This window comes from Salvelinus fontinalis, chromosome 2, assembly GCF_029448725.1.
Source record: "Salvelinus fontinalis isolate EN_2023a chromosome 2, ASM2944872v1, whole genome shotgun sequence".
In the NCBI taxonomy this organism is placed as follows: Eukaryota; Metazoa; Chordata; class Actinopteri; order Salmoniformes; family Salmonidae; genus Salvelinus; species Salvelinus fontinalis.
This window is the reverse complement of record NC_074666.1, coordinates 38,329,076-38,343,870: the sequence shown is the minus strand read 5'-3', so window position 1 is coordinate 38,343,870 and position 14,795 is coordinate 38,329,076. Positions and strand designations below refer to the sequence as shown.

Genomic DNA, 14,795 nt, shown 5'->3' with positions numbered 1-14,795 from the left:
ACACCCTGCATTCCTGTTGATGGAAGCGGCTCCTGTATTCAATGCCACAGCCAAGCTGGACACTTTGTGTAAACAGTCACAGCAAAAAGGAAATGAACACATTCCAGAAGCCACCAGATCATTGCTTTGTTGTTCTTGGCACCACACAGTAGAGAGTTAACTGGGGTTCAGGTATGGGCAGAGATGTGTTATTGTCCGTTTTGCCATGTCATGGACAAGGGACACTTTTTGTATTGCTTTCTATAACGGGGATTGCTGGCCTGCATTTTTGGAGCTGTTTTAGTCGAATACTGAAATTCCTGTCATTCAGCTACTATCTGTGGTCCGATTTTGTTTTCTAACTTAGAACGCTCTCTATGAGTCCAGGCTTCACTGGTCTGGTATGTGGATTGTATTTTTCCTGCACAGCAAGAAGTTAACCTTTTGAGAGTTATATATGTTAGTTCTATAACGCTAGCCTCCTTGTCTCAGACAGACTCTGAAGGCACGTATTTTCTCCACACTTGACTAAGGATGTGTTGACTAAAGTAACACTAAACGCTTCTTTAAGTGTACAAAGCAGTAGTGTGAGATTTATGTGTTAACTCTTACACCTTGAACAAGATTACGATCCTTCCCTCTAAAAATAGTAATTCAAATAAACTTACAACTGAACTTATATTTTTCCATATCTTGGGCCACTACTTTGATGTTAGTTTTTGTTCGTTATAGGAAAGGATGTCCACAAGGGAAAATTGTCTTAGCCACACATTATGTGGAAAATAAAGCACAGAAGAAGGGATGTCTGACCAAATGAAGTGTCTTGTTTTTTGTCCTGGTGGTTATTTAGTGTGTTTTTTCAGCACATCAACCATCTGTCTGTTCTCCATGGCGGCAGAGTGAGGGAGAGCGTTCAGGGGGGCCTGTGTCTGAGCAAGACTTATAAGGACACCCCGCGATTGTTTTCCTCTTGGACGTGAGGGTGAGTCAGGGATAGAAAATTGTTGTTTGTGCGTGCCTGCCTACAGTATGTGTCAGTTGTGGCAGACTGTTCCAAGGATATGGTCCTCATCCCTTATAGTCGGAGGACTTGGCTAAAGCACAAAGTTCTGGGACCAGGGTAATCAGAGTGTGTAGAGTGGAGATGTGAGTTGAAACTTTAGCCTTTTGTCTTTGTCCACCTGCCGTCTCTCCCCTTCACCCTCCAGACTTCCTCAAATAGAACCAGATCAATAAATCAATACCACTCTGTTATAAAGTCAGAACAAGCTGCTTATTGTCCTCAATCTAACTATGTTTCTCCAGCCCAGTTTGAAAGTACTCTGAATGAATGTGAAATCATGTTACTTTGATCAAATACGAGAAAGGAATTCTAATGCTGTGGTATTTATTTCGGACAGATTAAATGAACTAGTTTGTGATGTGTAATCCAGTTTGAGCTTCATGCAAAAGCTGCTGTTTTCTCCTCCCTTCAGCCCCGACAGAGTGATTTGGCCATTCAAAGACTCCATTAGAAATAAGAGCTTGGTGTCAGAGCCCTGTATGGAGCTGCTGGCTCAATCCCCTGCTGCTCCATTTAAGACAGGGTGTGAGCTTTGGGCACTGAGGCCAACGCACACACACCATGTATGCATATTGCTGCTGGAGAATCCTGAACGTTGGATCCCAGCCCAGTCTCTGCCGGACAGATGTCTTCCCTGAGGACAATAACCAGTGAAAATAATTGGTACCTTAGTCGTCTGCAGGAGACACTGAGGACCGAATGGATGAGAATTAATTAATGTTAACCCACTTAACAGGCAGGGGAGGGTGGCCGCTCGGGGCCAAACACAGATCCTCATATGATGAGACGGCAAGGAAAGAGGGGTGTGAGCATGTGTCGTATGAGGGTCATTGATGTGGAGATGGGGCTATCGTTGGATAAAGAGGCTAAGAGAACATAAACTCAGCAAAAAAAGAAATTTCCTCTCACTGTCAACTGCGTTTCTTTTCAGCAAACTTAACATGTGTAAATATTTGTATCAACATAAGATTCAACAACTGAGACAACCTGAACAAGTTCCACAGACATGTGACTAACAGAAATGGAAAAATGTGTCCCTGAATAAAGGGGGGGTCAAAATCCAAAGTAACAGTCAGTATCTGTTGTGGCCACCAGCTGCATTAAGTACTGCAGTGCATCTCCTCATGGACATGCGTCAGATTTGCCAGTTCTTGCTGTGAGATGTTACCCCACTCTTCCACCAAGGCACCTGCAAGTTCCCGGACATTTCTGGGGGAGAATGGCCCTAGCCCTCACCCTCCGATCCAACAGGTCCCAGACGTGCTCAATGGGATTGAGATCCAGGCTCTTCGCTGGCTATGGCAGAACACTGACATTCCTGTCTTGTAGTAAATCACGCACAGAACGAGCAGTATGACTGATGGCATTGTCATGATGGAGGGGGGTGTTACGCATAGCGGAACAGGTGAACCCAAGAGCAGACTCAGACGAGGAGACTGGGATGAGGTAACCAAGGTATTTATTGAAACACAGGGGGAAGATGGAGTGCAGGCCAGGGAAAGCTCGGGTGGATTGCAGGAAGCCAGGTGCAGAGGCTGAGGCTGGAGCGAGAGGTGTTGGTACAGGGTAAGCAGGTCCGGCGGGGAATCCAAGGGAGCAGTAGAGTTGGGGATCCAGGACAGAGTAACAGGACTGAAAAGACGTGGGACTGGAGACAGGGACCAGAGTCAGAACGGGCAGAACTGTAGCGGAGAGGGAAACAGTGTCAGGCAAGGAAAAACAGGATCTAAACAGGAACAAATGGCTAGAAACGTAGACTGACTGAGCAGAGATTACGATCTGGCAGCATGGAAGTGGCAGGGCTGAGTATTGTAGAGGTCTTGATTATGGAACAGGTTGCAGCTGGTGGGGATCCGCCCACACAATCACACACAGTGAGAGAGAGGTGGCGGCAGGTCAAGGAGACACAGGATGAGCAATATAGGGCGTGGCAGGTGCAGATGTAACAGGGCGGTGGGGGGGTAAATGATTGACAGTCATCATCTCTATTTCTGAGTGGCATGCTGTGATCTGTGTCAGGCTGATGAAGGATTATTGCTCTTCCCCCGCTCCTGAAAATAATATGAAACCTTGAACGTATGTATACAAGAGACATACTATTACCATATTATTAACAGTTTATTCCATACTGTGATGTAAAGTGCTACCGCTATGTCCATTGACAATACCTGTTCGTTCCTCTCATGGATGCTAGACACGTCCTGTCCCGTGTTGTGTTCTGAGTGACAGTTCCCTGGCCCTTTGGTGGTAGGGCTGGCAGAAGTATGTGGACGTTGAGCCAAGGAGGCCTGGGAGCCAGAGTCATTTCTAGCTTTTTGGGGGCCCTAAGCCCTCCTATGGCAAAACATTGTTGTAGCCTCCCTCTTAGCAGCGGAGAGAAAAATGTGCTGCAATTCTACATATTTTGCCATAGGGCGTAGAGAAAATGTTGCAGATTAAAAGCACATTTTTTGCCATTCTACTAATTTTTCCAATTGACAGAGAGAACAATTTGCTATTTTAAAACAGATTTCATGCGATTCTACTCATTTTGCCATGGGGCGGAGAGAAAATGTTCCAGTTTTAAGGCTAATTTCCTACTATTCAACAAAATATATGGGCCCAGCTAACACATTTGGTTCCTCGGAAGTTGTGGGAACGTATGTTTTTGGTGTCACATTGGTTGTAGGAATAAAGTATCTGAATGTTTTATAAATGTTCTCAACACAGAAATGACACATGGAAATTAATTTCCTTCGGTAGTAATTATGCAAACACATGTTTTTTTATTGTGACACAGCATCAGTGAGATGGAAACCTACAATCTTCTGTTCTCTATCCATAGAATTAGACCTCTGCACTACCAGGATGGAGCTAGCATGCCATGTTTTTTATGCATACACAGCTGTTCATTTTAGTTTATTCAAACAGACCCCATTTCAAATTAAAACCCCTACAGAATCGGTGGGTCTCCCGCGGGACAGTTGAGTTAAAGTAGGCTAATGCGATTAGCATGAGGTTGTAAGTAACAAGAACATTTCCCAGGACATAGACATATCTGATATTGTCAGAAAGCTTAAATTCTGCACTGTCCAATTTACAGTAGCTATTACAGTGAAAGAATGCCATGCTGTTGTTTGAGGAGAGTGCACAGTTATGAACTTAAATATATTAATAAACAAATTAGGCACAGAAATGCAATGGTTCATTGGATCAGTCTAAAACTTTGCACAAACACTGCTGCCATCTAGTGGCCAAAGTCTATATTATGGCTGGGCTGGAATAGTACATTATGGCCTTTCTCTTGCATTTCAAAGATGACGGTACAAAAAATTACAAAAAAACACGTTTTTTTCTTTGTATTATCTTTTACCAGATCTAATGTGTTATATTCTCCTACTTTCATTTCACATTTCCACAAACTTCAAAGTGTTTCCTTTTAAATGGTATCAAGAATATGCATATCCTTTCTTCAGGTCCTGAGCTACAGGCAGTTAGATTTGGGTGTGTCATTTTAGGCTAAAATTGAACAAAGGGGCTAATCCTTACAAGCAGTCATTAAGATCAGGCGTAGTCAATTGGCGTGCGCGGCCAACACACCTGAACACACTTAACAAGATAGATAATTTTGAATTAAAGTTTTGTTAATGCTGAGTGCTGAGCGATTCGTGCTTTCTGAGGTCGGTTCGGTTTTGGTTCGATTTTAAAAAAACGAATCACGGTTTTCGGGTTTGTATTATTTTTTTAAACATGAAATGGATTCGGAAATAATTACATTCAATTGATTTTAGAGCTTTTTTAATGGAAATTCCAAAGCCAAAAATAGTGAACATTGAATTGCCAAAACATTGAAAATATTCCCTTGTCTCTGTCAGTTCCACATTGGGTAGACATCAATAGAAAAATACTTACTTTTTATTTGAGGACTTTATCATTTTTCATTCCTTAAAGTCATCATCTCTTCTCTGCTCAGGCAGTAGCAGTCAGCCAGCCAGACCATCTAACATGATCTATATCTGCTCCCCATACTGTACAGTCTTTAGTCTTCCTATTTAGCTAGCCTGCCTAAGTATGCTGCAGAGCTGTCTGACTCAATCATTTTACTAGTTCTTCAAAGTAGATAAGGTATACTTTCATGAACCAGCTCTATCCCCCTGCTCTCCTCCTTGTGTTTTGATGTTCCTCTCTCATGCAGTCTGTGTATCTAACCTAAAATAGCAGGCGTAAATGGCAGTCGGCTGCAATGTCGAACTAGCCCATGGACACAATTTGGCTGCGTTTACTCAGGCAGCCCAATTTTTATATATTTTTTAATTAATTGGTCTTTTGACCAATCAGATCACAGCTCTGAAAAATATCTGATGTGAAAAGATCTGATTTGATTGGTCAAAAGACCAATTAGTGGAAGAAAGATCAGAATTGGGCTGCCTGTGTAAAAGCAGCCAAAGTGTGTCCATGGGTTTGTTCGACAGTGCAGGCGACTGCCAACTGACTGATCTACAAATCACCTTCCATCATAAATAACTGCTCATTATTATTTGTAGATCAGTCAGTCAGTAACAATTTACCCATGATATACAGTATTACGGTTTTGATCCTCCATCTCTGTCTGAGCCGGAAAGAACAGGTGCAATGGATTATGGTCATTGTAGTTAATTACCCATTTTTCTGCTCTGAACTAGGATGAATATTTGCTTAATGAAAACTACAACTCCCTTCATCCCAGTGTCCACATAGTTCTTGACTTGATTTCTCTCATTAATTATTTGATTTCTCTCTAGAGAAACTGCCGTTGGGCTCACACAAAAAAAAACGAACTGAATGGAATTCAAGTAATTGAATCTGTACCGGTACCCCCTCTATATAGCCTTGTTATTGTTATATACATGTCTTGTGTTACTTTTTGATTTATGAGATATTTTTTTTAAACTTCAGTTTATTTAGTAAACATTTTATCAACTCTATTTCTTGAACTGCATTGTTGGTTAAGGGCTTGTAAGTAAGACTTTCACAGTAAGGTCTACACTTGTTGTATTCAGCGCATGTGACAAATACATTTTGATTTGATTTGAACCAACATTGGTCAATTAGTTGTTCAATAACCAGAAAAACTACATTACGGGAAATCGCTCAGTACTACTTAAGGATCTTGGAACAATTTGAGAATGTGTTTGGACCCCAGGAAGAGTAGCTGCTGCCCCCCACGCCAGATAGCATATAAACAAATCATAAGCCATGGCAAACAAAAACTGAATTACCAGATATTATAGCTGTAAAACTGCAACATTTCCCCTCAGCCTCATGGCAAAATGTGTAGGAAATAAGCTTTCAAAATCCAAAATTCTTTCAGCTTTATTGCAAAATCTGTAGAATAGCATGAGATTAGCTATAAAACTGCTGGAAGCAAAGCACTGAGACTGCCCCTTAAGGTCTGTCCAACACTGACTGGGTAGGAGTTGCTCGTAGGCACAGATCTAGGATCAGCTTACTCTCCCCAAACTGTAACCTTAACCATTAGGAGCAAAAACACAAAAGATCAGTGTCTAAGGGTAACACCATCCTACTCAATCTGACACACTGGCCTGCTTTGGACTGCACTCAATACTAGACTGTAGATCAAGACTGTGCTCTAGGGTCTATATCCCAATTACCAGTAGACAAAACTGTTCTCTCTCTGCCAAATCTGCATACAGTACAGTATAGACTCTCCTAGTCCTCAGGGTTTGGGTTGCTCACTCAGAGAGCTCCAGGGGCACGATGACGCAATAACACACTGACACATTTCTCATCCCAGACACACACTCCAGACTGGGTCGGATGTGGTACTATCAGAGCATGATTGCGCCGGTTATTTGCAAGTAAAACGTTCCCACTCAGAGGAAAGTTTCAGCTAGCTACAGCCTGGAGGCTTGGGGGGCTTTGGGGTGAGTCTCTTTTCCACAGTTCAGCCCAGACAGCAAACCCATCTCTGGGGAACCAGCCAGTACCAGACAAAGTATAAAACAATAACAGCAATTAAATATTGGGCAGTTTTTATCAGAGAGCAAGTTATGAAGAGGATTAATGAGAATGTAGTTTGTCAAAGTGTAAAAAATATGACTTTGGTCCAGCATTATGTTCCAACCCCAGATTATTGTGTGTGTAATAATCGAAGCCCCCTCTCTACTGTTAGTTAGATCCCATTCCTATAGGCTATATTGTTCAGAAATAAATGATTTGACTTGTCATTTCCCTGGTCTTTGTCAGGTCAGGCCAGGCCAGGTCAGATCACGGTATAGTACTGACTTCTGACGGTGTAGGCTAGTGATCACTCTGAGGCGCTAGGACCCAGCAGTGTTTTTTAGAGATCGGTGAAAATCGCACTAGGACCACGCGGCTAGCGAGGCAATAGTGCTGCTTTGTCTTTGTTCCTCCACTCAGAATCTCTCCCGGTCTCTCTCTATCCTTTCCTCTACTTCCATTACAGTATTACACCGGTCTGGATGATTGCAGAGACAGCAACATGGCTGTGAATCTCAGCAAGAACCGACTGGCCCTTCTAACAGCCTACCAGGATGTTATCAACGAGACCTCGTCCACCGACTGGTAAGTCAATTGAACATCCCTTCTCTATCACGGCTCATTGGCTTTAAGTGTTTTTATTGCGGGGTTTAATAGTTGAGCGGCGGGGTAAAGGTTACAATGTAAGGATTCATGGTGCATGTTGATACATTTTCAAGTGGAAAGGTTGCAATATAACGGGTCCATTCCAAAGCTGTCAGATTAATCGGTTCAGGCCATGGGAAAATGTATTTTATACATTATTATTTTATAATAATGTATTTTAATTAAATCCCTCCAAGTGCTGAAATGTGCAACTGTACAGAGCATACCAATTGACACCGGTTCCTGCTCCTAGTTCAGAAAATCAGCAGGCAATGTACTCAATTAGCAAATATTGAGAAGGAAGGAAGGAAGGAGGGGGGATTCATTGTTTGTTATGGACTAGTTTTTACTTTGGACCACTGTCTTTTTGACTGTCCCAGCCACTTTGCGTTGTGGGGAGCCTCTGAAAAGGTTACATGTTGAGAACATCTCAGTTCTTTCCCCTTTTGCAAAAGCATACCGTTCTCTCTATTTGTACATCTCAATTTGCACATAGCATATGTAGCGTTCTTGCATCTCAACGAGCGAGTGTAGAGACGAGAGGAGCAAGGCGATAAGTGTCAATCTATCAAAGCTCAATGTGACCGGCCCTGCTTCCTCTCATTATACGCGATGTAACTGCTCGTTTGTCCCTGTTAGGAGGGAAATGTTTGTAAATGGGATGGAGTATGAACTCAGCCTACTGAGTGAGCGAAGGTCCCGTGTGTTTTATCCACACATTCCATCCGGCCTTGTGTCAATGCGGAGGCGTTTGTCTTCCCTTTGTGTGGAAATGGATACACAGTGCTAAGTGGAATGTCTTTAGACTTACAAAACCAGCTGGACTTACTTGGCTATGGCAGCAAGAGTGAGACATTCTGAAAGGCTGCACCCAATGAAGTCCATTGATGATTATATCATCTCTCTCTTTTGAAGAGGGTAGGCTATAATATGAGTAGGCATTGGGCTCAACTCTAAGCTAAACTGCTTACGTTATCATATTTTCCAACTAGGAAGATAACGGCTGTCTTTCTAGGAAAGACATACAAAAACAATTTTCAGAGCATGTGTCTTTTTTCTATTGACTTATACAGAGTGAACTGATTGAATCATCGACAACATATCTGCTTTGTATCTCTTCGTGTATAAACGATGCCTGACCTAATGTGTATCTGGTTGAAAGAAACAAATCAATACTAAATCAGTCTGTAGCCAGTGGCGTAGCCCAGTCTTCACGCAAGCCCCCAACCCTCCCCCCTGTTTTTTGCCATGGGGCAGAGAAAAAATGTAGAGTTTTTAGTGCTCAGGGATTGTTAAAAGAAGGGACTATCTCAAATATTTGTCTTAATATTAACAAAATTTGAAATATACTGTATATTTTGATAGATGATGCTTTGGTCTATCACACCATGTAAAGGAACATCCTAATTTGTAGTTATTTTTCATAAAATGCACATGACTGGATTTATGTCAACTCTGTGACACCATAACAGGTATTCTATTTGTACAATTTATTGTCCAACAAGTGTTTTAAAGGTCTTGATTGGTTAATTCTAACATTAGATTAATCAAATATGTAATACAAATCTCAATTTATTTTTGTTTTGTAGCACTATATAATGCTCCAGGGCTAATTTCGTTAGCATTTTGGCATGTTTTTCTAGATTTAGAACCAAAAACATTTAACTCAAACATTATCCCTTTAATTGTTTAAGCATCTATTGCAGAACAGTGATTAAACTATTTTTTTCCAGATCTTAAGGGGGGCTACCATCAGTGACAGTTGACAAGCCACTGACTGACTTGACAATTAAGATACTCAAAACAGACAAAAATAAAAGTTTAATACAAACATTTGTATAATAAGGAAAATTATTATTTTGGAAATCCTCAATAAAAACAACCATTCTATCAGATCTTTCAGCATGTTTTTTACGAAGTTTGCAAAATAAATGTTTTCTTCATTCAAGTGGTATACACACTAGCCATTAGAATTTTTCTTCAGTTGCTTTATGACACTATTACCTAATATAAATGTAACATTGTAACCAAAATTTATATCATGCAAATGGAGTTGACACTTTATGATTGTGACCATGGTGACTCCAATATTGTTTAAATCTATCAAAAGTATCGAACTTTACAGACCATGAGTGCTCTTGTTGCACTACATGTAATGAGGACATGAATAAGGGGTCCTTATGGTGTAGCTGACTCTGCTCATCCCTGATTCATTTAGGATTTTTAACATTTGATAAGAGTAAACCAAAAGAAATGGAAAACATTTTTCAGTTAAAGCTGCAATATGTCACTTTTTGAGCGATCTGACCAAATTCACATAGAAATGCGAGTTATAGATGTCATTTTTTTATTGAAGGCAAGTCTAGAAGCCGTAGATATGTTTTACTTCTTTGCTTCCCATTCTTAAGTTTTGTTTTTACGTCTTTTACTTTTGGTTTTGTACACCAGCTTCAAACAGCTGAAAATACAATACTTAGGGTTAAGGAAAATATATTTACATTTGAGTCATTTTAGCAGACTCTCTTATCCAGAGTGACTTACAGTAGTGAGTGGATACATTTTTGTACTTTTCCCATATGGGTCCCCGTGGGAATCGAACCCACAACGCTGCCGTTGCAAGTGCCATGCTCTACCAACTGAGCCACAGCGATTTAGGTGGTACAATGGTTCTCTACACTATACTTGCTTGTTTTGTCACAAACAAAAATTGGGCAAACTATTTGAATTTTTGTAACCAGGAATTGGCGGAGCAATTTCTGCATTGTGCAATTTTCTTATATATACATACACACACACACACACACACACACACACAAGGTGGAAATGTCAGTTGTCTGAAGTTATCTCCCAGTGTCTGGTGGAAAGCAGACTGAACCAGGTTTTCCTATAGGATTTTGCCTGCGCTTAGCTCCATTCCATACATTTTTGTTGAAAAGTACTGATAACAGGATGCATCCACCACTATGCTTGAAAATATGGAGAGTGGTACTCAGTAATGTGTTTATTGGATTTGCCCTAAACATAACACTTTGTATTCAGGAAAAATAAAGTTAATTTCTTTGCCACATATTTTGTACAGGCTTTCTCCTTTTCACTTTGTCATTTAGATTAGTATTGTGGAGTAACTACAATGTTGTTGATCCATCTTCAGTTTTCTGCTGTCACAGCCATTAAACTCTAACACGGAACCCAAACCGGCTGCGCGCATGCGACATTGCGCATATATTTATTTTGTCCCCCCACACCAAACGTGATCACGACACGCAGGTTAAAATATCCAAACAAACTCTGGACCAATTGTATTAATTTGGGGACAAGTCGAAAAGCATTAAACATTTATGGCAATTTAGCTAGTTAGGTTGCACTTGCTAGCTAATTTGTCCAATTTAGCTAGCTTGCTGTTGCTAGCTAATTTGTCCTGGGATATAAACATTGAGTTGTTATTTTACCTGAATGCACAAGGTCCTCTACTCCGCCAATTAATCCACACAAAACGGTCAACCGAATAGTTTCTAGTCGTCTCTCTTCCTTCCAGGCCTTTTCTTCTCTTGACTTTATGTTGCGATTGGCAACTTTTATAAATTAGGTGCATTACCGCCACTGACCTCTTTCGGTCACCTTCGTGGGTATAACCAATGAGGAGATGGCACGTGGGTACCTGCTTCTATAAACCAATGAGGAGATGGGAGAGGCAGGACTTGCAGTGCGATCTGCATCAGAAATAGAACTGATTTCTATGTTAGCCCTTAGCAACGCAGACGCTCGTTGGCGCGTTTGAGCAGTGTGCGTGCAATAATTGAATAACATAGATTTCTAAATTTATTTTGCAATGCAAGCGGTATGGGCCGCAAGCGGTATGGGCAGCCTGTAACTGTTTTAAAGTCACCATTGGGCTCATGATGAAATCACTGAGCGGTTTCCTTCCTCTCTGGCAACTGAGTTAGGAAGGACACCTGTGTCTTTGTAGTGACCTGGTGTATTGATACATCATCCAAAGTGTCATTTTAATAACTTCCTCCTGCTCAAAGGGATATTCAATGTCTGTTTTTTTGTTTTTACCAATAGGCATTGGAAAACCTCCCTTGTCTTTGTGGTGAAATCTGTGTTTGAAATTCACTGCTTGACTGAGGGACCTTACAGAAAATTGTACATGTGGGGTACAGACATGCAGAAGTGATGAGAAAATCACTTATTATGTGACTTGTTAAGCACATTTTTATTCCTGGACCTATTTAGGCTTGCCATAAAAGGGGTTGAAAACTTATTGACTCGAGACATTTCAGCTTTTCATTTTTTATTAATATATTAATAAATCTAAATGTAAACCATTTTATATTCAGGCTGGAACACAACAAAATGTGGGAAAAGTCAAGGGTGTGAATACTTTCTGAAGGCACTGTATACAGCTTGTATGTGCGATGAAGACTTATTGAGGGAGGCATCCCCCCTCAATCGGTCTGTGTTATAGCCAGCCCAGTAGCCACACTGCCAGAGAAATGCACACCTATAGTTGAATATTACCCGTGCTTTTTGTTCAAGTGGGTTTCACCAACATTATTGCCAAAGGTTAATATTTACTTTGGCTGTGTTTTTAATGTCGCCAGGACCCATTTTATTTGCTTATTTATCAGATGGCAAAAAATTGCCTGATAATGCAAAGGGCCTCTGACTTGACCCCATTACTCACATTTGATCTGAGCAAAACAAAGACAAGGCTTTCAACCATCTCTGACCCTAAACAACCTCTATCCTTTCCCCTCTCTCCCTGTCTGAATCGTACCCCATCATCATCGCCTATAACAAGGCTGCCAGGGCCTCCTGGCACACAAGTATTTTTATTCACACAATCTCAAACACATGCACGTACACACTTACATGCACACACTGTAAATACCAGTCCATTTATCATACCCAATATCCTATGCCCTCAGCAATATGAGCCCTCTTCATGGGCTCTCAACACCCTAGAGACACCTGGGTGTCTTTCACATAATAGCAGTAATTGGTGGATTCACTGTGGGCTTTCTGTTCATATAATTGACCTTCCCGAGGTCCCTCTTTTCTCCAGTTGGGAGGAGAGTGGAGAAATTCTGCCCTACATGCACACACACACACCCCTCCCATCATGCCTTTAATAATTCTAACCAGTTCCCTGAAACCTGAATACAAAGATAGTTGTGTGGTGTGGGAGGTACAACAATCAAACACTGCTTTTAGCTACCTAATACAGGGTCAGAAGCCGCTATCTGTCTGATTGTGGCATGACAAGACATTTTTCAAAGCATTTCAAAGAAGGCAGACAAAGCCAAAGTGATAGCAAGCAGAAGGAACCCAGGCGGATGATGGATGATATTGTCTTTGGGTTCAATGAGGGCCAGCCATAGCCTCAGTGACAGTAATGGCTAGAGCCCAGAGGACATTTGACAGGCTCTCCTTCAGAGTGCCCGCAAGAGAGAATTTAGTATTTTTGAACTTCACCACGAAGAGGTGAAGCACAGCTGGCTAGAATATCACAAGGCTTATCCAATATCAAACACACGTAGACATCTGGAATGTTCCATATAGAGTGCTGGCTGTTGCTGATTCACTGGGCTCTATTGGTTTGACCCTTAGCCCTCTCAGAAAGCCATTACCTGACATGTTTCCTATTGGGTCGTTCCATGTAATTTCAGCAAGCTATGACACCCACCATCTGATTGTTCTGAAATTGTTTCTGTAGTTAGAAACGGATAAGATAAGCATTCTGGAAACATTATTTTGTCTGAAATTAACCTAATTGATTGCACCCAACCAAGCTGACCATTTTAAATGATAGAATTCATATAATATTAAGTAATTATAGGACTTAACATCTGATTTGCACCAAACTTTCTTTCAAACATTGAGTAAGACATGAGGAATCCAAAGAAGTGGTCAAATGACACCCACAGACCCCTCACACCCCACCACAATCCCACACCAACAAAGAGTATATAGTATCAGTGCCCCCCCCCCCCCCCCCCCCCCCCCCCGTTCAGAGAAATGTGTCATTTGGAGTTGAGTTTACAGTATGTCCCACCCTACATCCTGATATTACCAGGTTCTGCCCACTAGATGGTCCTATTCCTGCTATTAGGGGATTATTTGTTAAAGGGATAGTTCACCCAAATTACACAAGTATATATTGGTTGTCTTACCCTCTAAGTAGTCCATTGACCAGGTATATTGACATTTCCACTCTTCATATCTAATTCGTCATTGAGTTACACAATCAATTCTTAACTCCCTTGGAATTTGCCAAAAGGCACCCAAAGGACTCTCAAGACCATGAGAAACAAGATTCTCTGGTCTGATGAAACCAAGATTGAACTCTTTGGCCTGAATGCCAAGAGTCAGGTCTGGAGGAAACCTGGCACCATCCCTACGGTGAAGCATGGTGGTGGCAGCATCATGCTGTGGGGTTGTTTTTCAGCAGCAGGGACTGGGAGACTAGTCAAGATCAAGGGAACGATGAATGGAGCAAAGTACAAAGAGATCCTTGATGAAAACCTGCTCCAGAGCGCTCAGGGCCTCAGACTGGGGCGAAGTTTCACCTTCCAACATCACAACAACCCTAAGCACACAGCCAAGACAACGCAGGAGTGACTTTGGGACAAGTCTCTGAATGTCCTTGAGTAGCCCAGCCAGAGCCTGGACTTGTAGGATGGGACATCAACCCAACAACTTGAAGAAACAATCCTCTGAGCCGCAGCTCCATTCTACTTGTCAAACACAGAGAACTGATACTGTGGGATTGATGTGAGGGTCCATGGCTGGCTTTTAAAAATTTCCCTGGATTCCTCATTCCTAACTCATTGTTAGAAAAAGTTTAGTCCAAGTCGTATTTTGGGTACTATATTTATTAAATATTATATTAATCCTATACATTTTAAACTGACAATTTGGGTGAAATCAATTCTCAGATCAAATTATATTTTAACTGAAACATTTAGCAGGAATCCTAATCTTATCTGAAATGATTTTAGAACAATCTGCGATGGTGGGTGTCAATCCTTTTTCTTGTGCTTTTTGAGGTGGAACGACCCTATTGATCCTGATGATGTGTTCCTGTGCCTATAGGGCTGCATTGATTAGGTTATCAACTACAGAC

General features: G+C 41.4%; 1 protein-coding gene across 4 annotated transcripts in view; it reads left to right on the top strand.

Moving 5' to 3' along the window:
* The first annotated feature begins 7,421 nt into the window (after positions 1–7,421).
* Positions 7,422–14,795, top strand: part of LOC129818205 (drebrin-like) — a 93,755-nt gene continuing 86,381 nt past the window's right edge. For all 4 annotated transcript variants that reach the window (XM_055873930.1, XM_055873948.1, XM_055873939.1 and 1 more), the window contains exon 1: positions 7,422–7,606. In XM_055873930.1, coding sequence (XP_055729905.1) covers positions 7,524–7,606 — 83 coding nt within the window. In that variant the 5' untranslated portion in view covers positions 7,422–7,523. The remainder of the gene's footprint in view (positions 7,607–14,795) is intronic.